General features: G+C 35.2%; 2 protein-coding genes across 3 annotated transcripts; one reads left to right on the forward strand and one right to left on the reverse strand.

Moving 5' to 3' along the window:
• Positions 1-893: 893 nt before the first annotated feature.
• Positions 894-16,155, forward strand: LOC110721628 (large proline-rich protein BAG6-like). Of its 2 annotated transcripts, none has more exons than XM_021900815.1 (18): positions 894-1,062; positions 1,597-1,719; positions 2,965-3,082; positions 3,398-3,505; positions 3,628-3,746; positions 3,859-3,939; positions 8,490-8,660; positions 8,796-8,865; positions 8,956-9,110; positions 10,249-10,413; positions 10,504-10,575; positions 11,097-11,223; positions 11,330-11,656; positions 11,762-11,916; positions 12,221-12,388; positions 13,254-13,883; positions 14,406-14,555; positions 15,749-16,155. In XM_021900815.1, the coding sequence occupies exons 2-18, from the start codon at positions 1,603-1,605 to the stop codon at positions 15,806-15,808; spliced, it is 2,793 nt and encodes a 930-aa protein (XP_021756507.1). In that variant the 5' UTR covers positions 894-1,062; positions 1,597-1,602; the 3' UTR covers positions 15,809-16,155. The 2 variants fall into 2 exon arrangements, with proteins under 2 accessions (XP_021756507.1, XP_021756508.1); XM_021900816.1 differs by having other exon boundaries at positions 8,517-8,660.
• Positions 16,156-18,470: 2,315 nt separating this feature from the next.
• LOC110721629 (protein transport protein yos1-like) lies at positions 18,471-20,557 on the reverse strand. The gene is made up of 2 exons (XM_021900817.1): positions 20,175-20,557; positions 18,471-19,023 (listed from the first exon to the last, which is right to left on the reverse strand). Exon 2 carries the CDS (start codon positions 19,018-19,020, stop codon positions 18,790-18,792), a length of 231 nt encoding a protein of 76 aa, XP_021756509.1. The 5' UTR covers positions 19,021-19,023; positions 20,175-20,557; the 3' UTR covers positions 18,471-18,789.
• Between the last annotated feature and the right edge of the window lie 4,210 nt (positions 20,558-24,767).

The following is a 24,767-nucleotide window of genomic DNA, read 5'->3' on the forward strand; positions in this document are numbered from 1 at the left end:
TCGAAGAAAGAAGAAACCAATGACCTCCGAGGAACAACATGCTACCATCATGTGACATCTATAATATTATTAAAACTCAAAGGAATAACATGCTACCGTCATGTGTCACCATTCCTTCAATATGATTTGGCACCACGTGAGCATTATGTGTCACCTTATGTGTCATCACTCATCACCGTAAAACTCTGTATATGTGTAATCTTCGTATTTAATTTGTAAGACATTAATCACACACTAATGATTGTTGATTCCTTGGATACTAATTCTCTAAATTTAATACTAGTTAAGCTATTATATAAAGTAATATTTACATAAGGTATTATTTTATTATGTAATAATTTGAATATAAACTAGCACCCATTAATCTTAAATTATTATTATTATTATACTTTTAATCATTTATAAATATTGTTGAACACTAACCTTCCAATTATATATATTTTTTTTATCAAACTTACAAAGTTATAATGATTTGGGAGTCAAGACATCGCTCGAACCAATAACTAATTTTGTTTTTATTTTTAAAACACACATTATTACAAATTGGATATAGCTTTCTACTCCCTCAGTCCCTTATCTACATATCTATTTTCCTGTTTGGAGGTTCAAAACTACATGCCTATTTCTATTTAAGGAATGTACTTTTTGACAATATTCCCTATTTTTGATGAGTTGTCATCAATTTTTTTTTTTTTTTTTTTTGTACTTTTGACATCATTTTCCAACATTTTCTCTCTCTATCTGTTCAATAATTACCGACTATCATGGGTTTTAACGAATTTTAAGTTCTTTAATTTGCGTAAAAATTGGGAAATAGGCATGTAGATAAGGGAGGGAAGGAGTACTTAATTATGGAGTGATTATTGGTGTCATTAATTAAATTTGGTCCTAGTAGATCTATATTTTCCTTTTCCCCCTCCCAGCCCCTTTTTCACGTTTCTTCTGTCTCGCTTCACCCCTCTCTCTCCTCTCTCTCTCTCCTCCATTGAAGCGTACTCTGATATCTCCATTAAAGCTGCTTCTAAGCTTTCTCTCCTCCATTCAACCAGCTTTTGAGTTGAGGTAAAATGTGTTTGCTTTTTAATCATCGAATATCAATTTCACAATCTAGTGTTAATCTTTAATTTGATTGTCAGTATAGTCAATTTAGGGTTCTTCTTATGTTGATTATTGAATTCTTGGTTAGAAATACTCATTTTATGAATGATTATAACTGACGATCTTGTTGTCTGAATTTTGCCGAAGAAGAATTTAACTTGATTTTTGGAGCCTAATTTGATGATTGAATCAAGTTTGATTGCTATTTGCTAATGTGTTGCTGGCTTAGGTTTATATGAAAATGGACTTCATCTCCTCCGGTTTAGGGCGGCCGCCTCTCCCGCCCTTGCTCAGTGACGGGCTTAGGTTTTGTCTAACATATGGCTCGAAATTTGCTGTCGCTCTATCTGTGATTGGAGCGACTATTTATGCTTTAAGCTATTGTTTGGCACCTGGAACTATTGTTGTTGTGTGCGCATTTAGGTTGTCTCGGATGTCCATGATCATTATATAGCTTGTGCAAGTTGATTAATTGTTGTGGTGCCATTTGCGTTGTAGACTATCATGGCGGAGCAGCCATCTATGGAGGGTGCCAGCACTAGTGGCGCGCCTGATTCAACTTTGGATCTCAACATCAAGACTTTGGACTCTCAGATGTATAATTTTCAGGTCGACAAGAATGTAGGTGTCCAACTGTTTTTATCTTGACCTCCTTTACTCTTCTTGCTTATTTTCCTGTTAACTTAATTTTTTCTCTGGGGAAAGAAATGTTTATCTACATGTCATCATTGCGCTTTATGACTACATTCCAAATTAAAAAAATTTAATACTGAGATCGCATTGTGTTATTTCAATGTTGTCTTAGCTATAGGTTTTGAAATACTGTCATTATTAAACTAACTTAACGAAGCAATGTGGACATAGAATTATTCTTGTAAAACCAAATACAAAACCTGACTGTAGGCTTGAAAAGATTCTTTTGGAAAAACATCTACTTGATGATTTTGCATCGATAGTCTTCATCATGCAGTTTATTAAGGCTTGGCTGTAAAATCTTTTTTGGGGTTAGAAATAATGATAATTCAGGTAAGTTTTACTCTATATTCTATATCCGGCAAAGCTTATTGTGTACTTATTTGTCTCACACTGGAAAAACTTATTTTGAGAACGGCTGGAGTGGAGGGTTTCAAGATTGTTGTGTGGAGTATAATTATGTGAAGCGGAAGGTTTTCTTAAATTGAACGCGCTTTTTCTTGCTCATGAAGTGGAAGTATTTAATGCCAGTCTTGCAAGAGCTTGTTCATTTATAACATCAGTAAATACACTATCTTATGTAATTATGTATGAATTATTTTCTAGTAAAGGTATTAGGTTGGTTGCTAATTTTTATATGTATATATTGATTTGGAAGCAATGTTATATGGTATGTGGTACGATACATTTCATGGTACATGAATAAGAGCGCGTAACGCTACCTGTAGTGACTTGGCTATTTGGGTCTTAAGTTTGTTAAACATGTAGGGTTCACCGAATAGAATTGTGTTTTGATTGCACATATTTGGTTCACGAAGCTGGAATCTGTATCACGTTCCCAATATAACTATTCTCAGCTATTTGAGTTGGCTGCAAGACCAGAATAAGTGTGTTCAGCAACAAAATGATTGTTGATTTGTTATCATATAAGATTGACTCTATTTGAATTATTTCTTTTTGTCAAAATTTTACAGAATGGTGGTTGTTCAACTTTTTTTTTTTTTTTTTTTTTTTTTTCAAATGGCTAATCGAATGAGAAGTCTAGATTTCTGGAATGTTAATGTTGCTTATTTATATTTATAAAGTGTTATCTTAATGTATGAAAATATATGGTCTTTAAAATTAAGCATACATACGCAGTGATCTGATATATTTGTAATCTTGATGTTTCAGATGCTTGTGTCCTCATTTAAGGGAATTATTGCTGATAAAGTTGGTGTTCCTGTGGGGCAGCAACGGCTTATATTCAGGGGAAAGGTTTTAAAGGATGAACACGTACTCTCTGAGTACCGTATCCTGCAATTAGTTATAATATCTAGTTTGTATAGAATTCCATCTTATGCTAGCAGCAGAATCCCCATGAGGTGTTTTTCCTTTGTTGTCTAGATAGATCCAAACATATTTTTGTTGTCTAGATGAGATTTGAATTGTGTGAATTTGATAAATCTATCTTTATGCTTTCTATGTATGACCTGCTGTTTGATGTTTAGCATCATCGCTTGCACGACAAGTGTTGAAGAGTTCGTTGTGGCCCTATCGTCGGAATCTAATTTGTGTTGCTGAGTTCACATATCTTCTGCTATGGTGATTCCTTGACTATTTCTAGATGTGGAAAGTGGGGATACCTTGCATTTAGTTGAAAGGCAACCAACCCAACCACAAACTTCATCTGGTACTGGTTCTACTGATGCTGCTGGTAACATTGGAACTCAAGGTATGTAATGTTATTCTATTCTGCATCCTACATATTCTTTCTGTTTTTCGTGGGAAGAGTGTATCTCTATGAAGCATGACCAACATTGTCGGTTCACTTTTTGTTTTTTTGTGAATTATAAGGAATCGACGGTAGTGCTGGGCTTCCTCGGAATCGTGTTGGTCAAATCTCCCATAGTGTAGTTCTTGGTACCCTCAATGTTGGTGATCAAGGTGAAGGAGGTGCTTCTGATCTCAGTCGGGTGCGTATGATTTAAATAATAGTGGAATGTATACTGTGATTGCATTGCCTTTTCCCCCTCTCCTTTGGTTAGTAATCAAGAAGTTTAAAAAAATCTGCTCTTTATTTTGTAGGTTATTGGGGCAGTGTTGAATTCATTAGGTGTTGGCAATCAAACTACAAATGCTACATTTGGTGCTCCAAACACTGCTGCTGTGAGAATTTTTATCTGTTTGTATATGATTCTCATGAGTTTACGTATACTGTATGAAATCCTTTACTTTTAATACATCTTTGCAATTCATTGCTGATAAGACTTATGTCAGGAACCGTTCTGGCAAAGGGATAATAACTTAAAAGGGGTATTAGCTGAACACAGTAGTATCTTTTACATTAAGAAAATAATTTAACTATTTGGCGAACATAACAATTTCTAACGATAAAGAATCATGCGACAATTGGATGATATTTACATAGATGTAGATAGGGTTAAAGATCCTAGTTTAGCAATGTAGTTTACAATTACCAATTTGTAATTAAACTGGTTGAGTGCAATTTTGTGGTCTATTCTTGAATATTGATGATAATCAATGATATTACTTTTGTTTTTTTAATTATAATGAGTCACAAGTGGTGGAGTCTAATTTATCAAAAGTAAAACAGAATGACAATCACAAATAAATATAGCAACTACTTTCAATGTCCAAAATCGGCCCTGATTTTCCTTTTTTTTTCAATCAATAGAGGCTAGGGTTTATTGGGTAAGAATACGATAAGGTGTGACCTCTTAAATCATTGCACTACTTCCATTCCCAATAAGTATTGACATTTATCATTCCATGTATAAGGTGATAAGTTGTTTGTATTATTGTTATTTTATTAGAAAGGTAGATGTGAAAGGAAATAGTGCGGTATTAATTTGATTAATGGTAGTGGAGTATTTTTTATTCAATGTGAGAGTGTTGAACCCTAATTTTTGATAGTGGAAAAATGGCTGTAGTAAAATTATTATGGGGTCTTGAACTAAAATGTAACTGTAAAAACTGATGTAGGACAAATGAAAAAAGAAAGTGTATAAACTAATATGGGACAAAGGGATTATTTTTCTTTTTGTAATATGAATACAATATTAAATTTCAAAACGCATAATATTACTTTTGTTCCTTCTTATTTTTACTCTTCCTCATTTGTCAATTTATTTTAGCTCTTTACACTTTTTCTTTTTTCATTTTTGGTAATGATATTCAAATTTTATTCTCCTATCCTACACCGAATGACAGTTTACATGTATTCACTCATCTTCATCTCAGTCTTATTCAAAAGTATTTTTCAAGGATGTTGTGAAATGGGGGGTAATACATAACTACATACGTAGTATTATAGTAAGATATTAAGATCTGTGACATACTATGATGTCGATGGCAAGTAAAATTGTAAGAAATATAGAAATATATGGGACATAGTCATATCTAAAAATATTAAATTTCCATTATTTTCCCCTTCTTTGAGCTTGTATTATCTCCCTGCTGATAGTTCTAAAATTTATGACATATTGCAATCCACTTATCTTTGACAAGCATTTACAAAATAGAAGTTTTAGAACCTATCATTGGCTACAAGGGTTTACTTATATGGTGATACTCGAGACTCACTTAATTTATATAGATGAGATGTTTAGGTCAGGAAGATATCATCTTTTGAGTTGCTTAGTAAGTTGGGGGTTAAATTTACTAAAGTTACTTCATGCCAAATATTTTATTTTTTTTTTTTAAAAAAAAGAATGGTGGTTAGATAAAGTAGGATAAAGTAAAAGAGAGAATGCAAAAGGATTGGTGGGTGTAAGATAAAGGTGAATAAAGTAAGAGAGAGTGTGAAAATGTTTTATAATTGTTGGGTAAAAGGGGTAAGAATGTATATGTGGTAGACCTAAAATGAAATAAAGCAAGTGAGTAGATTATAAAGAATGGAGGGAGAATTATGATTAAACGTTTACATTGGCAAGCATAAAAACAAAAAAGGTAAAGTATAAAAATAAAAAATGAAAGGAACGGTAGAGTATTTATGATAAAAAATTTGCATTGGCAAGCTTTAAAAGGTATAGTGTAAACTGTAAAGTACAAAAAGGATCGGAGGTATTCCGTTATACTAAATTAAGTGTTTGAATTTAGTATTAGGAGTATTAATTGGCACTGAATTGGCTATTTAGAAATGATAATTTCCTTTTTAGTTATTGTAGTAACAATTATATTATCAGGTGTAATAAATATAGTGATAGTATTATACCTAAATATGGTGATCGTAATATAGTATGATAATTTCCTTTTTAGTTATTGTATTAACTATATTAGTATCATACCTAAATATTATTAGGTATAATACTTTGGTTCTATTGTTCTGAGACGTTGAATAAGATTAAAATTTTATACTTTCATTCTTATATCTATTTTAGACTTGCAACATTTTTGTTTTTCCCATTTGCCAATGCACAAATTCAACTATCATTGAGACAAATCTAATAAGATCCAATATGACTATGTTGTTCTGTTAGTATAAATTACGAGATGGCGGGGGCGGGGAAGGGGGTGGTGTTCAGGTGGGGGAACGGGAAAGGAGGGTGGTGTGGGATAGGGTTTGGCTGCCGGAATTTTGTTTTTTATTTATTTATTTTTATTAAATTCATTCATCAATCAAAGTCTTAATCCCATAAATAGGGTCAGCTACATGAACCAAAAGTGATTATTTTGTATAGGCCTCCACAAAAGTCTTCTTCCTTCATCTCTTACGATCAAATACCTCATTCTCATGCAAAACCATTTGCTAATTAAAAAAAGAGGATCAATTAGAAGGTGACACGTAGCAAGTCACCTTCTAAAACTTGGTACCAACTTTTAAAGCCTTTGAAGGGACGGTTTTGAGAAAATAGGGGGCAAAGATGAGATTGTTCCCTGATTACGCAAAGGTTGGCTCATTTTGAGCACGCCGGACAAGGTGGATTATTTGTCAAAAATATCTCCATTTTTTTTATTCATTTGATAGCATCTATTATTCATTTTCTCCTTTTAAGATAATCACATTCATTTGGAACGAAATGGAAGATTGTTTTGAGATTTATCTCTCCTTTTCTTTCTTCCTCACCTGATTATTTATTCTGATCTCATCTTAAATTGCTATCATCATTAATGGCTGACTTGGTTGAGTACTTGTAACTTCACAATCTCAGACTGTAACAAACACACTGATTAAAGACATCTTATTCAAATGGAAAACCATAAGAAAGATGATTGAAAGAGTGGTTTTGGTTAACCAAATTGGGAAAATGGTGATTGAAAATGAGAAAATATGGTGATCTAGAAGTTGATTTTGGGGTGCAGCTTGCGAAGGACATGGGCATTCAGAAGTTGATTTTGGAGAGCGACTGCCTGATCGTGATCCAAGCTCTTCGCAATCGGCTGGCTAGTTCCAGCTCCTTACATACAATTATTGAGAGTATCCTTGCTTTGTGTAATAGTTTTGATAAGGTGTCTTGGTCTTTTGTTTAGAGAGGAGGGAATAGGTTTACACATGAACTGGTCACCCTTGGGAGGTTGGCAGACGATTGTGGGACATTGTGATCCCAACTCGATTTCTGGAGCTTGCTATGCATGATCTAAGTAATTAAGCTTGGCCTTTGGGTTTTAAAAAAAAAAATACAAAAAAACAAATCAGAAAACAATGGTGAATTGCTAATTTTTTTATTTTTTTATTTTTTAAAATAAAATCCTTCAATAGCCATTGCCATGGACTCACATTGGCTAACAAATATTCGTTATCCCTCATGGACATCTAGAAAACACACATGCCACCTCGGTGGCTCGGTCACCAGATTTACTACCTTGAGAATTAATACCAAACTCTTTTTGCTACATTCTACTTACATAGAATTATCACAAGCATCTCCTTGCTTTACATTAGCACTAAACAAAACCAACTCCATCCAAAATCAAATTAAAGGGACAGGCGGAGAGGAATGAAGGTAGAGTGATAAGAACATATCAGAAAGATGGGGGGTGGACTCCATGGAGGCTTGAAATGAATAAAACATTAGAAGTTTGATAAGGGAGACAAGATAGTTGGGATGGGGTGCAGGGAATAGGTTGATTTAGTTTCTTTATCCAACTGCGGCAATATAGTATTATCACAATAACGTTGTTAGCTGATTGTATAAATAGACTAGGGTGTTACTTTGGAGACAGCAATTAAGCAAAGAGGTTCAAGATTGTTCCTTTTTTTTTTTTTTTTTTTTTTTTTTTTTTATCATTATTTTTACCAAGTATGGTGTAGGTTTGTCGTTGGATGTTTATTGCCTTGGTCCCAAAATGTTTTAGGCCAGCTAACATTAATCGTCATAGGAATCATCCGCAAAATATAGAACAAAGAAAGAATGTATTAAAATGAAAGTAGACTAAAAACAAGACAAACATAATGAGCAAAAAGTGTGTTACTATAATTAACTAACTAAAATTGATTAGTTGAACGATAGTGATTTGTGAAAGATGAGGAGCAGAGACTTACAAAGCCTTCACAGCACGCTTTCTGCTTTTTCCTTGTCTCAGTGCCAATTAGGCGGTAGCTCTTGTGTCCTGTTCTTGTACTAGGTCTTGTAATACCTTTAATTAATAGCCACGTTTAGCGATGTGACTGACATGCAAATGGAATATAATTTCATATGTAATGTCATACTGCATGATTCATTTGAAAGTTAGTTGATTATTCTGTTTAACTGTAGGCAAATCCTTCTGGCCCACTTCCTCAGGGAAATGATACAGAGCAAAGCCAAGGTGGCAATGGGAGTCAAAGCCAAGCCGGCAATCAAACACAGTTTGGGCAGCCATTCTTGAGTCAACCATTCCATGTTCCCTTAGCCGGAATCTCAATCCCACCGCCTTCACTAAACATGGTACTGATTTCTCTGTTTGCACTATCTTTTTGTACCTGTTTAGTTTTATCGCTCGTCACTTTGCTTTTTTTATTATTACTACGTATTTTATTTTTGTAGACTATATAATCTTGCTTGTTTTAATTGGTGTCTCAGCCAATTCCAGATTCACTCAACACACTTTCTGAGTTTATAAGTCGCATGGAGGGGTTTCTCTCTCAAAATGGTGACTTTTCAAAAGACCTTTTGCTGAATTGTTTCTCTTTATTTTTCCATTTTGGTTTTCCTTGTTAACCTTGTCTCATCATAACTGTAGGATATCAACCCTCTGCATCTCCAAGTGGCCTGGCAGATCAACCAGCTACGGAATTACCCTCGAATTCCAGAGGATTGCCTACACCCGAAGCATTAAGCATAGTTTTGAGACGTGCAGAACGGCTTCTGAGTGGTCTAGCTGCTGCATCACTTTCTGTACGCTGCATACCTTAGTACTCTTGTTTGCTTAAAGTTGCATATACTAGTACATTTTTTCTAATTGAGAATAGATTAGTAATGTGGGCTAAGTTGATTGAAAGATGTAAGATTTTTCAATGAAGAAGGTGGCTAATTGTAGTGATATATTGTCTTATTTTTTATTTCCAAACTTTTATGGACTACAATGTTGGCTTTTAAATAGCTCATCACTTCACCATACACATTTGTGTTTCCCTTTACTTTTTCTATTAAACACATGCTATTACTTACTAGGATGATGCTTCATGTAAATAGTAAAACAATTAATTATGTGATAGTCAGCTTAACACACATTTAACATTTTAAATTTTAAATTATCCATACATTGGATGAAAGATTCCACATAATGGATCCACTATTTCCTAAAGCACACGTATCACTTGTGTTCATATTATTGGATTTTGGATGAAATGGTATCTATCGTGCTTCCCTGGAAACAAAAATGTGAGAAGATTAATAGCTTAAGTCATTATGGGTTGTAATATCATTTTTTTTCCTTCAGCAGGGTGAAAATATTTTTAGCCCCCCCTCTCTCTCTCTCTCCTTCCCCCTCCCCCCTTCTCTCTCTCTCTCTCTCTCTCTCATCCACCCACCCCACGCAGAACATTAGGTTGCAGTGATTTCTGGATGTCTGTTTCCTTGATTTGTATTCTAGATGTGCCAAATGCACAGCTCAAGCTGATTTAAGTTTGAGGATTGAATCACGTTCCCTTGCTGCTCTCAGTTCTCTCAAGCTTTTTCCTAAGGCAGCTTGTTGTTTCCCTGCTTTATTTTCCTCTCTCTTCCATACAACTTTCTTTGCAAGCCATGTGAAGAATGTCATCTTGTGTGATGTCGATGAAATTGTATTGTAATTTCATACTGACACTGATTTTTATCTTTTTGGCTTTGTGAACTTTTGAATTACATTTTTTTTAAAAATCAATCGTTGATGGCACTGCTTGTTTCTTGCCTTCTCTTGATTTGATGTTTGCTAAGTTTCTGATGAAGTGATAAACTGATGAAGTGATGATTATAGATGTGACATGTTTGCCTTCTGTCTATGTGATCCAACTTGTTATGCTGATACCAGTTAGTTGCAATTGTATGCATTTAGCACATTGCAGGACGGTTGGAGCAAGAATCTGGATCAACTGACGCGTCTGTGAGGAGTCAGATCCAGAGTGAGTCAGTACAAGTAGGTCTAACAATGCAGCATTTAGGTGCTCTTTTGCTAGAGCTTGGTCGGACCATATTAATGTTGCGAATGGGGCAGTCTCCTGTACGTGCTCTCAATCATATACACTTAGCTGATATTACAAATTTAATTGATAGAGTGCTTTATCCTCATTTTTCTTGGTTTGGTTTACAGGCAGAGGCTGTGGTTAATACTGGACATGCAGTCTACATATCGCCATCAGGACCTAATCCTATAATGGTTCAGGTTAGTTGTTTCAATTATTATGTCTTAAGATGGTGACTCTTCTAGTGAAACTGGTTTGATAAGAGGACGGAATTGGTGTTATTTTCCCTGGCTTATCACGTTAGGGTTTTACTTCTTTGGAGCTGATCTCTGCTAAAATTGAGTGAAATAATTTATTAACTTTTATATTTTTTAGTTTATTTCTTTTAGTAGTAGTTGGTGATATAATGATGTGTTCAGAGATGATAGTTGTCGATTAGTTATTCCTAAAGTGCTAGTTTGCTTGTTTGTCTTTTGATGCTTTATGCTTGTAAAGGAATGCCTCAGATTAAAATTGTTATTCAAAAGCATTCCACCACTACTTGCTACATTTTGTTAGTCTATAAGACTATAGTATTTCTTTATTTATCTATGTAAATTGCTTGGATCTATAGTTTTGCTGCTGCTTGGAACATTTTTTGTTTACCTGGATGCTGACAGGGCTGTTGTTTGTTGCTAGGATCTTCCATTAAATAATTTTAATTATTATTATATTTATGCAGCCTTTTCCCCATCAAACCAGCCCACTTTTCAGTGCTCCTGCTGTTGCTACTCCAAATACAGGAACTTCTGTTCCAGTTGGGATAATTGGAAGTGCTCCCAGGCAGATTAACATTCACATACATGCTGGTAAGAAGATTCCTATTATTTTATAAAAAGGTTGCTTGAGATTTTGATCTGCTGCAGTACATAAACATAATCTAGGTTGGTTAATATGGGATTGCTCATGATACAGGGACATCACTCTCTCCAGTAGTCTCTGCGGTTGGTGCAAGAGCTGCTGGTGGAGAAGGTGCACAGGGTGAGCGTGGTGGTGTTAGTGCCTCCGGTGATTCTGGTGCAACCCGAGTATTCCCTGTGAGGAATGTTATTGCTGCTACTGTACCATCTCGTACTGCAACTGTTGCTGTTTCCCCAATTCCTACTACGTCACAACCTATAGGTGTTGTTTCCACTTCCTCATCTCCTGATGCTGCTTCATTTTCATCAGTTATTTCTCAAGTAAATTCCCAGATCAGAAATCTCCTTGAAAATATGCGCAGAGACAATCAGACTACTCCTGGTAACTTTCTTAATATTAGTAATTGTACTGTTAATTGTCCGTATTAAGCTTGGCTTACAAAGGTGTTTTTTTTTTTTTAAAAAAAATTATTATTTTAACTTTTAGGACAGCAAGAGAATCCTGTTGTCCCAAATTCTGCTGCTGGATCAGGTGGAGATAATGCTGATACTACTGATCCATCTCAAACCATTCATTCTGAGAGTAGTGGGGAGGCGCATGAATCACACCTGGGATCTGTATCTGGACAACAGGCTGAAAAGGTATCATGATTCTTGACTGTCTCTTTCAATAAAATGTTCTAGATATTGAGTTGAAGCATCTTAAAATTTTCATCAAATAAATATAATAGGAACGACCCTCATGTATTGTACTCGTGTCTTTCCTTGAAACCTATTTTAAATACAGCTTTCATGCAATTGTATGGTTAAAGCTCCTTACATTAGTGTCTACCTTAGTCTGGAGCTTTGTTAAAGGAATTTTAGTTTCTGCTGGCATTGTTTAGATTTGAAAATGTGTGGAGTTTCGAGGTTTTATCAAAGTTGATTTATTATTTGTGTGTTTTAGGATCTGACTGAATGTAGGGAAAGTGTTCAAAGTGATTCTTCAAAATCAAATGAGGAATCTGCGTATATGGCTGAACGCTCTCCAAGTTGCAAAAGTGGAGAGCTAGCTGACAAGTCTACTGGTGCCAAAGAAGTTCCACTTGGTTTAGGTGGAGGTCTGCAGCCTAAGGTAAAGTGCTCGTTTCTTATTCATTTGAAAGGAAGTGATAACTTCTCGCTCTCGAGTGATGAACCAATATATTGAACGTTAATGCCAGCATCTGAAGTATTTGCTAGCAATTTCACCTTTCTTGCTATTTGTTAGCTTCATTACAGAAAAATTTCTACAGTATGCTTTTTCCTGTAAAGAAAAGTTTCTCTTGCAGAGTTTGTTCTTATCTTTTCAATTTATGCTCCAAAGAACTGATGAGTGATACATAAGCCTTTATTCCTAATTTGGATTATTAGCTGAGCCTTCTTTATGTATTATTGTATAAGATAATGACCTTCAACTTTAGATTCAACCTTTGCTGAAATAAATCTGGAGATGCCTGTGTTAATCTTCCATGCTGTCTAATTCAGCTGGTTATAATTCATAGTAACATGAAGTTGATACCCAAGGTGCATTAAATATCGGAAGATGTTATCTTGTATTTTCTGCTGATCAGAATGTTGGATCAACTAAATGTTTGAAAGTTTCTCAATGAACTAACTTCGATGTAGAAATTTATCTTCTTTACTATCTACAGCAGAATTGATTTTCTTGATGCTATCTTGTTACTGTCTGTCATTAGATTTGCGTTTTGTCTGTGCCAATGACATTGGGTCGCTTTGACAATGTTAATGTGTGACAGATTATGATTGATGGTTAGTCTATGATGCTATATCAATCCTAATGCCTTGGTATCTTATGACTTTTATTTTGTTGGCAGTGAGTTTACTTAGAGTTTCTGACATTTTCTGTTGTAGTTTTATGAGCTTTTTCTCTTTGGTTAGGAACTATAGTATGTTGCTTTAGATATATTTCTGACATTACCAATTATTACTTTGATCAGAGACGAAGTCGGCAATCACAGATGCATCCTGTGAGTGGTGAAGCTGGAACTTCTAGTAGTCCTGATCAGAGTCAAGAAGCTAGAATCAGTGGCCAGCAGATTCTTCAGTCTCTTGCTTCTCGAAGCATTGCTGGTAGGAGTAGCTTAGCTGATCCTGGTAGTGGGCAGACTGGGCAAGGATTTGAGCAGTCCATGACTGGCACGCAAACTAGTGCACAGGGCTCTGATGGGCAGTTAGATGTGACAGGCACCATGTCACAGCTTCTTCAAAGTCCAGCTTTAAATGGACTTCTGTCTGGGGTTGCTCAGCAGACAGGGGTTGGTTCTCCTGATGTTCTGAGGAATATGCTACAACAGTTCACACAAAACCCAGCAATGAGAAACACTGTCAACCAACTTGCTCAACAAGTTGATACAGAAGAAATGAGGAATATGTTTTCTGGCATGGGGAGTGGTGAAGATGGTACTCTTGATTTCTCTAGTATGATTCAGCAAATGATGCCAGTTGTTTCTCAAGTTCTGGGTGGTGGTTCGGTTCAGAATGAACAGCTGCGAAACATGATGCCTCAATTGATGCCACAGCCTAATGATAGAAGTTTAGAAGACACTTCATTTCGTCCGGTATCTCGGGTAAATCTTTTTTCTAGTATAATCATAAGTTGTCAGTGCATTGTATCTTGCACAATTGTGATTTATGAGCTTGTTCTCAATTAAATAAAATTTCTTAGATTTTTTTTCCCATTCAGATTATGCCATAAAAGTCTTGTATTTTTTAGTGACACTTGTTATATTTGTGATTTATGTGACATTTGCTCTCAGTTCTTGTAATGTTTGATGAGTTTAAAAGCTTTATCTGAATTTGTCTTCCAAGTCGAGTTTTTTTTATTGTTGTGTTGAAATTTGCAGTTTTTAAAGTTGTTTGCTCTTTATTCCTTTCAAAATTGGTTTCATGCTCATATATTGGTTCTGGTGGGGTAGAACACTTCAAATCTTCTCACCTTTGAAACAATATATTCTTTTGTATAGAGTAAAGGCATCGGAGCATGCTGCATTTATGATTTTTAATATTATTGGTGTCATGATCTTTTTCATAAATTATGATTCTTTGTAACTTATTATTGTGCAATTTTTTTTTTCCCTGATCCCTATCAGAATAATATTCAGGAGGCGGTACAAAGGATTGACCTTCACAGTCCATCTCAAGATATATTTCGTTCCATGGCTCAGAATGCTGCTGAGATTGCTGAAACTACTGGAAGAAATGTTATAGATGAATTGTGTAGCAATCAAGACCTTGTTAATGTAAGTACCATGTTTTTTTTTTTTTTTAATTATTCCCAAGCATTTTCTTAAGAAGTCAAAATTCTAGTATATGTTGAATAGGGTGAATTTTTTTTTTTTTTTTTTGATGGAAATTCACTATTCTAGCAAGCCAATTTACATCTATTCTAAGGGGTTACGTGGATCATCCTTTGCCATTAACCCTGTGAATGGTCGTACGACTGCAGTGAAACTTGATTAAGTTGTGGAGAGACAAAGATAAGGACCCATATGAAGAGAGAGAGAGAGAGCATGTGCATATATGGTAATGTTGCAATATTGGTGAAATTTCATGGTTGCAATATTAGGGGAACGGAGGAAGTACATCATAGCTTCCTTGCTCCTGCATAATGTTGCTGTCAAAGTTTTTCATACTAATTTCTCTAATATATGTCTCATAACCTCCGGAACCTGTCTTAAAACATTTGTTTCAATAAATAACACTTTTTCTTTTTTTTTTTGGTTGTGATTCTCTGTGAATTTGCATCGTCTTCTAAATTATTTAAAGTTTATCTCAATAGCTTGTTTTTATGAATAAATTGAATAAATTGTAAAGCATCTCTCTGACCATTGTAACAATTTTCTTCATTGCTAACATGTATTTATGTAAAGTCATATACTTTCACGTTGCATAGGCAAGTAGTCAATTAAGCATGGTAGTGATAAAAAAGGGAAATCATCCCTGTCACCGCCTTATGTCCTCAGACTTATAGGTCAATTAAGCATGGCAATATTAAAAAGGAGAATCATTCCAGTCATCCCCTTATGTCCTCATACTCTCACATAGGTTATTCCATTCCATGGTGTGGTTTAGGCTAACATTTATACGAACCTAAGAACTAAGGTGCACCAGAGGCAAGCAACTAAAGTTGTTCACCAAAAATTGACTTTTATCAAGTGTGTATCGCTTAAATGAGGTGCTGAAAAATAAGGAAGGATCCCTATTACCTCAGTATTTGTATGTATTCAGTAGTTTTGTACTCTAGGCAACCTGTCCCTTGCGCCTTTTTTATTATGAACCAACTAGGAACCATTGTCTTGTTTGCTGCGATGTAGAATCCATTTTGTTGTGTTTATTTTAAACTTAATATTTTCTGTTGCATTTTTTAAATTTAATTAAATCTATGGATGGTCTAAATGACACTTTGCTTACCTGCAACATTTTCTGTTTGCAGCAATTTGTGGAAATGCTTCGCTGCGATTTGCGTCGTCATCTTCAGGATAATTCTGCTTGAGGTGCGCTAGGCTTCAGTCAGTTTGTGAAATACTGTCAATTCCTTTTCCCCAAACAGTGGATGTGAATTTTGATGTTAATTGAAATTTCGCTGATGATATCAGTGAGAAAGTCTTTCTTTAGAATAGCTGTTCAAAACTTAATACAAATTCGAGTACCAAAGTACATGCAGCTAATTATAGATGATGTGTATATCCATGAGCGGTAATTAAATACTAATATTTTGATGAACAATTAGCCTTTGTTGAATTTCTAGATGCTTTTTCCCACCAATTCGTCTTGTTGAAGGCATCTATCAAGCAACACATTGAAGGTACGGCTTGGGATGATTTGTTCTCATTAATTTAATTTCAAAATAAAAACTTTTTGTAATTTATTTATATAATTTTAACATGGGAGCAAATATTAGTCTAAAAAATGTGTCATTGCTCAATTGTTCCTATGTTAATGTTTATAATTATTGGCCAACCTTAATAATTTTGACCCAAAATTATAACTAATTCTAAAAATAATTCAAATAAGAAAATCATTTTTAATGGACGATTGAGTTGATTATATTTAGCATATATTTGATCACAAAGTGTAACTAAGTTAAATTAAGCATAACTTGAAAGTTTTTAACTAATGGAACATAGGTTTCAAAAAAAAAAAAAAAACCTAATGGAACATAATTATTAAATCTAGAAATTAAAAAGATATTATATGAACAGTGTTTAATTTTTTGGCAAAACCAACTGAATTTTCAACATTAATTGGTTTAGTGTTGGCTAGCTCAGTGTGAAGAGATTGATTAAAAGTTATAGATTCAAGCCGACTACTGTAACGCAAGAAAAATGCTATGACAGTCTAAAACAAACAATGACTTGATAGGGAGACTGGGGATTGATTAGTAACCATATCATATTCAAATTCTTAGCCAAAGCACAAACCCCTACATCAGTTATAGGTCCCTCCACACCCTCATCAAAAAAACAGATATCAACTTCTTCGAGTGAAGGAAAAACCAAAGTTACCTCAGCCAATTTGATATCAGAGAGAGAAACAACGTTAACAAGAACACTTAGTGGACAACCTTTTTATCCCTTCCAAGGGCAGAATTGGTTGGTTGTTGAGGAACAAATACCTAAGTTGAGAAGAGGAGAACTGGAAAGAATTTGCTAAGTCAAAGAGTGCAGCATTTAGGTCACCAGAGACACCCTCGAAGCGATCGAGGAGTCGAAGGAAGTTAGGAAGATATGGGATTGTTGTAAAAGAGGGTCGGAGATGAAAATAATGAAGGGCAGGGAAGAGGTGATGTCGTAGAGACTTTGGCAGACTAGTGAAAGAGATTCACGGTAATTTTGGTGACGATGATGTTGGTTGTCTAGATAGCACAGTATTCGTTGCCAGCATTCAAGTGGCAGATCTAGCAGGATCTCCTCGGCTGAAATATAATCCTGGTCATCCTCACACAAGCTAAAAGCCTTAGAATTAGCACCAGGACCATCAAATTGAAGTGGACCAAACTAATAACGAGTAGATAAACAATAGCAGTTGGCAATCCATTTTGGTGATGCCATTAAAAGTAATCTGGTTCAATGGTTAACAGTTTATTGCTTGTTTACTAGCTTTATAACTTGCAAAAAAGTATTCACATACATTTCCACGAAAATAAGAAAATAAGAAATAAATCCACGACCAAAACTATTAACATTTCCACCCTTTCTTTTCCTTAAAGCAAGAGAGTCCGCACAAGAGACTTACTCATATGCTTTGCCTTTCAAATCCACTGTGGCAGAATGAATAGAGGTTTCCCAGTAGATGATGTACCAGTACCAGTACAATTATCAAAATCGGTTCAGGTCGGATTTGGTACTATTTAGTTTTTCGGCTTTATTTGCTGAAGCTATTCTCTTTGTTTTCAATTATTTCAACATATGAACATCGTTTGACCATTCCCTCGCTAATTAGTGGACCAATTTTGATCTGTTATGAATTTGGGAAGCTAGCCAAGAAAAGGTTAATTTTATATATTGTGGGCAGGACACTCATTGGCATAATCAAACCTGAAAAGTTCTTAAGCTACCTCCAACTGAGAGCAGTGTAGTGTAGTAGTGCACTTTCCTGAGGCTAACTTACTTCAGATCAGTGCCAGAAAAGTAATAGTGGATAACTTGAACTTCTCGACTTTCATGGTATTCAGCCATTCAGGGACTGGAATACAACCTCAGTACTAGACCACAGTCACCTACTTACACCCCCAGAAGATGCAGAGGAATCTTTTTTTTACAAATTTTGGCAATTCTTGTTTGGTTCAATACGGATTAAATCATTTGTCAAATACATCCTTGGAGCAAGATGAATGTACAATTACAACATCAAACAAATTCAAAATATAAAAATCAATGTGTATCATTTTGCTCACTTCAGGATGCGTTTGGTTCCTAGTATACGAAATGAGATTTATATAGATAACCTTTTGGAGCGGTTGTCTTAACGTGGAACATAATCACTTACAAAGATATCTTGTTATTTTCAAAGCATAGCCATAATCAGCATTTGCATCAAAGCTAGGATAACCTTTATCATTAAACACAAATTTTTATACTTTGATATTCAGGTTGGCGGTAATGATGATTTTGCGACAGCGGTAATTACAAGTTGCATTGTTGGGAGATGCCTGCTATAAAAGAACTAGTACATGATATAGATGTTAAGCCATCTAGTTATAAGCTAGAAGTGTATCATCATCAATTACAAAATCAAGATTTTGTTATTCATAAAACTGAAAAAAAAAAAAAGATACACAACATCCTTTACATAAGTTCTGCCTTTAAATAATCACATAAACATATTCAAAAGCAAAGTACAACACCCACACATCTCTCTCCATGTCGTATCAAAAAATAAGATAATTGGATGCCATATGAGCACAAAACATCCAGATGTGACGATGTCCTATGTTAAATGAATAATTTGGATATAGTCAGTTCACCATTTACCTCATCCAGAAACCAGCTTTGATACGATCATGATAACATTCAAAATTATCAAGGGCAACCTGAAGTATTGAGCTACATAGATAAGACCTACAGCTTGTTGTTTAAGCGACTTTTTTCTCCCTGTTGTAGCCTCAAAACTCAGCCCCCTCGGAGTGAGAAATCTATCCTCATTTAGTATTGCTAATGCATTAGCAAAAAGGAGGAACCCTTCAATCAAAGTCCAAAATCCCATTCACTGCAAACCAAAAAATATCATTTAAATTTATCAAAGATCCCTTACCTAAACCTTCCCAAACAAACACATTGGAGAATTACTCAACAAATAGATTATCCCACATTCAATGTGAATGAAATTTAAAAACAATTGTTGAACATAGAACATAATCTAGAAGCATTGGTCTAAGCAAACAAACAATTTCATATACTTGCGCATACAAGGGGCTGCATAGTGAGGATATTTTGCTTGCTTTTATAGATTATCTGGCGTTAATTTAAAAAATTCCTAAGTTAATATCAAGAGCAGGAAGTAGTCCAATAGTTATTCTAACAGTCACACACTCACACAATCAGACTATGAAAATTGATTTGGATTTATATAATAAGAAATGCATGCAAAATTAAACCTGGCTATCAGATCAGCCTGTCCTTTACATGAGAAAAGCAACCCATTACCTCAATGACTCAATACACATTATCTCTCCTAAGGGAAGGCAAGCTTTCGCATACACAACTTCATTACCTTCCCTGATTGTGGGACAAACTTACATTGAAAACTTTGCACCGTTGACACAACACAAATTTGTATGAAAGAAACTAACACATCTCGGTTTCAAAACCTATTTACTTTCTTTCCTCCTTTTCTCTGCTAGCCTAATTGGATAGGGTTGTTTCGGTCATTTAAACAAGAATTGTCGAAGATAGGGTTGTTGACTAGTTGCCTTGGATTTGTTTGAATTAGGTGAATCTTTTGATATTTCCTAATTAAATTGAAAAATATACTCCGTTATCAATTTCCACAATCCACAATTCCACATCATACATAATAATAAAACCTAAAATTCTAAATTTCTAATTCAACTATACATTTCAATAAATTCACAAAAATAGGAGAAAAAAATGCAATCAAAAGTTCACAAAATTAACTATACATTTCATTATTTCAATAAATTCACAAAAACAGAAGAAAAAACAAGTAATAAACCAATTAACCAACAGATTTCAATATTCAGAGATTTCAATAAGATAATAAACCAACACATTTCAAAATTTCAATAGTTCAATCTTCAAATCTTCAATACCCAGAATAATTGAATAAAAGTATAAACTATAAAAACAATTAAACAAGTAATAAACTAATAATTCAGAGTTAAATTCAGATTTACATACCGTGAATTGGATCTAGCGATTTAGCGAAGTGAGCGAAGTCGAATGGAGAGCAGCGAGTCCAGCGACGAGCCGACGAACGGACGAAACAGTGAATCACGAAGCAGCGACGGCGGCGACTCGACGGACGGAGGGACGGAGTGCCAGGAGTGGAGCCGACGAGCGAGAGCGGCGGACTGGCAGAGGATTTTCGAACTTCGAAGAAAGATGATTTTCTTTTCTTCCTTCTTTCTGGCTTTCTGTCCGTTAATCTTCTTCCCTTTTTTTTTTTTTTTTTTTTTTTTTAAGTTGGGGGGACAACTGTCCCTCCATGTCCCTCACTGACTCCGCTCTTAATTAATAAAGTATGCAAATTATTATGCTCACTATGCTTGCATTTTAAAACACTTGACATGATAAATAATTTATTCAAATTGACAGCATGATAAATGCAAGCATATTTTGTAATTAATGAATTAAAAAGTCAAATTGAATAACTATTAATTCGTTGCACATCGTAAAGCACTCTCACGGCAATGACACACTCTAATAAAATCTTTTTTTTATTTAATTAATCACATACTCTATTAAGTAGCAAGATCAATGTAAAATATACATACTTTATCAGAGAATATGCATACTTTATACGAGCACATTCTTATATATGCATAAATTATATAGATATGTAAATATATAAATTGCATCACCATTATCCAAAATACACAGTAGAGGCAAAAATATAATTGCAGCACATAAACATAATGCTCAAAATCAATGATTACCACATGCAAAATGAATAAACAAACAGCATTATAAACACAATTGATTGCCGCACCATCTTCATCAATAAGCAAAACAGGTTGAAGATTCTAATTAAGCAAGGCAAAGGAAACATGGCTCTGATACCAAATGAAAGTCACGCATAAACGATAACATATTCATAGCTTGAATTATAACATATAATTCAAGATTGCAGAAGCGTTAAAGTGTAAAATTTACCTCTAGCCATTGCAGAAACTACGAGGAAGATGAAGATGAACAACCTCGTTGCGGCGCCGAAACCGTATTTGAACTCTTTTCTGAAATTTGTTGCTGAACCCTCACTCTCACTTAGATGGTGTTTGTTTTTGAGAGTTGGATGCAGTGACCTTTTTTTTTTTTTTTTTGAATTACACTCACAATTTCAGTCTGCATATATAGGGAGTTTTGCCATCAAAAACCCCTCATTACGTGAGTTGGTTGTGGTGGTTCTAAAAAGGTGGGTTAGTGGTTGGATTAGTGGTAATCTGTTTCCTTGATCATGGGAAACTAATTACCAGGATAAACGGACCACTTAACTGATTTTTTTTTTTAAAATAATCCAACAATTCAAATAAAAAGTTTAAACATATCACATTAGGGATGAAAGTCTTGATGGATATGTTTGTTCCTCCAATTCATCAAGATTACAAAGCTTTGTTTCTTCCTCTGAAAGCCCTACACAAGCCCCCCCCCCCCCCCCCGACCTTCGAACTACAAATAAAAAGCATTTTCCTCAATCTGAGGAACCCTCAAAACCTGATTGTGAAATTGGAAACAATGAAGGAGGTGGTGGGGTTCTAATTGACAATCAATTATGTTCTGACCAGAAACTTGGTGTCGGATGTGAAAATGCAGGAATCACCTCTATCGATGGAGGACGTGTGGGCACTGGAGAGGCTACACCAATGGGAGGCTGGTGGCTTGTTTGCTTGAAGCTCCCTCCAAAGCATACATTTTTCTTTGGTTGTAGAAGGAGCATGGATGCCAGTTATCAGCATTTCTGGTTCCATCGGAGAAAGTTTGAAGAGGGAATGCAAAACATTCGGTGAGTCTATAGCATACTCAACCAAATTCGCATGACTTCTCCACATCAACCAAATACCACCCCTTATGCCATTAGCTGCAATGATTCGACAGTCATCAAAACCCAGAGTTTTGAAAACTTTATTAGCCATATTTTCATTTGTCATGGTTTCAAGTAGTATCAAAATTTCAGGCTTCTGAGCACGCAAAACTTCTTTTGCATGAGGGATAAAATCCTTACTAGCAGCACCTCTTACATTCCATAAGATGGCTGTTGGTTATGGGGGACATGAATGAGGTTATTGCCCAAAATGAAAAGGTGGGAGGCAGACCTATCACAAAAACCTAAGGGAGGATTTTTTCGAAGGGGGCGGAATCAGCCTGATTGACCTTGGTTTTAATGGACCAAGATTTACTTGGGATAATGGACGTGACGTTTCATTCGAGAAAGGCTAGACAGAGCTTTAGCTAATGCTGAATGGATGAAAGAGCATCCAAACATTTAGGTATATCATCTACCTAAAACATATTCAGATCATTGTCCGATTATGGTTTCTACTTGTGCTTTAATTTCTGGTCGAAAATATCCTTTTAGATGTAGAGATTCTTGGTTAGAACATCCTGAGTTTAATGATTTTTTTGCTTCTTCGTGGGGTAAGGGGGATAATAATTTTGATAGGTCTAAATCTGTGTTTATTAATGAGGCTAAAAAGTCTGGGATAAATGTGTTTTTAATAAATCTCTCCTTAATAAAAATAGATTGATTGCTCGTATCCATGGAATTCAGAAAGTGCATGTTATGTGATGGATATAATTCTTTTCTTGTTAATCTTGAAAGGGAGCTTATCCATCAGTTAAATGAAGTCTTAAAATTTCAATGACAAATTTGGGCTCAGAAGTCGGGTGTTAATTGGCGCAAGTTTGGTGACTGGAACACTAAGTATTTTCATATACTTGCCAAAGTTAAAAATAGCCGAGGAAAAATTTTAAGCCTAAAAAATGAGGATAGGAATTGGGTGAGTGATCAGGGTATCCTTAAAGCTATGTGTGTTAAGCATTTTTCTGCCATGTTTCCACCATTCAATCTTCCCAACCTAGGACAGTTAATTTCACTCCTAATGCTATTGTGTCTAATGAGGATTTTAGTTTTTTGTCTAGGAAAGTTAGTGAACTTGAAATAAGAAATGCTCTAAAATCGATGGCTCCTATGAAATGCCCAGGTCCTGATGGAATTCAGCCTATTTTCTTCCATAAATATTGGGATATTGTTGGTAATTCAATTACTAGCCTTATCTCCAATTGCTTCTTGAAAGGAGCCATCCCTCATTTGATTAATAATTCGTATATTTCCCTTAGCGGGGGGTACTAAACCACGTCCGGTATTTACCGCGTAACGCCCGTATTTTTATATGAACTCCCTTAAGTAACCCATTCTTAAATAACTCTTCAATCTTCTCTCTCTTACTTTCACTTTTACTTCTTTCTCTCTTCCCCTAAAAAATTTCATCCACAACCACCACCAATCAAACCACCACCACCAAGAAAACCACCACAATTCCGTCACCACCAAGCAAAGCCACCACAATTCCGTCGCCACCAAGGGTTGCGACCGGCAATAAGGGACAATGTCAAGAAATCGAAAAGATAAGGGGGTTGACGATCAGGTACTTTTTTACATTTTTTTTAATTTTTAATTTCAGTCGTTCCAGACGAACGCTTGAAATTTTAGAATGTTCATGGAAGAACCACCTGAAATTTTAGAATCTCCCCCAAAACATTCTAAAATTTCAGGCATTTCCCCCCATAACATTCTAAAATTTCAGGCGTTTCCCCCATAACATTCTAAAATTTCAGGCATTTTTCCCCCTTGAACGCCTAAAATTTTATAATGTTCCAAGGATGTGATTTTAAAATGTAAGGCGTTCCTTCTATGATTACAAAATAAAATTAAAAAAAAAATCGAACAAAAATTCAGAGCATTCATTGACTCCGTATACTCCGACGACCTTTCCAGTGGCGTCGTTGCTTCCTTAAACTCGTTCATTCACCGTTTGCGCTAATTGGTGAAGAGTAAAGCAATTTTTTTTTTAAAAAAAAAAAATATGACGTGGTGGTTGTTCGTAGGTGATGGTTGTGTGGTGGTTGGTGGAGTAACAAGTTAGATAGTGGTTAAAGAAAGTGAAAGTGAAATAGGGTACATTTTATATGGGGGCATATTTGTAAAGTCATGTTAAAATACGGGCATTGCCCGGTAAATACCGGACGTGGTTTAGCAATCCACCTTATTAAAACACGGAGGGAGTAATAAGTTCATTCTAATTCCGATAAGATATGTTTAGTTAAGATTTTTAGAAGATAAGTTCAAATCTTATTCTGATCTATTTCAGATTAGTTTATATTTGAGTTAATAACTTCAAATAGGTTTAGAAATGGGTCAGGAACAAGTCGGGTTGAATTTGGATCGGATCAATAACAAGTCGAGTTGATTTCGGGTCGAGTTAGTAAGAGAACAGGTTGAATTTAGGTCGGGTTAGTAACTGGTCGGGTTAGTAATAGAGTTAAATTCGTGTTTTGACGGATTAAAACAGGTTTAGGTCAAAATCGGTTCAGGTCGGATTCGGTTCAGGTCAATAATTTACGGTTTATATACAAGTCGTGTCATCTCCTGGTCGGTTCATGTTCGGGTTCAGGTCTCAAACACTCGGGTTAACTCGGGTCTGGGTTGGTTTCAGGTCGGGTTATATCGGGTTCGGGTCACTATTTTTTTTAAAGTGGAGGATTAATGGTTTAATA

Source organism: Chenopodium quinoa, unplaced genomic scaffold (genome assembly GCF_001683475.1).
Source record: "Chenopodium quinoa cultivar QQ74 unplaced genomic scaffold, ASM168347v1, whole genome shotgun sequence".
In the NCBI taxonomy this organism is placed as follows: domain Eukaryota; kingdom Viridiplantae; phylum Streptophyta; class Magnoliopsida; order Caryophyllales; family Amaranthaceae; genus Chenopodium; species Chenopodium quinoa.

Bases quoted from the DNA above. Each gene is read 5' to 3' on its own strand.
- LOC110721628 (XM_021900815.1), top strand. From the start codon at position 1,603: ATGGCGGAGCAGCCATCTATGGAGGGTGCCAGCACTAGTGGCGCGCCT. The intron at 10,414-10,503 runs GTACGTGCTCTC...TTTGGTTTACAG, and splicing joins TGCGAATGGGGCAGTCTCCT to GCAGAGGCTGTGGTTAATAC. The intron at 14,556-15,748 runs GTAAGTACCATG...TTCTGTTTGCAG, and splicing joins GCAATCAAGACCTTGTTAAT to CAATTTGTGGAAATGCTTCG.
- LOC110721629 (XM_021900817.1), bottom strand. From the start codon at position 19,020: ATGGGATTTTGGACTTTGATTGAAGGGTTCCTCCTTTTTGCTAATGCA.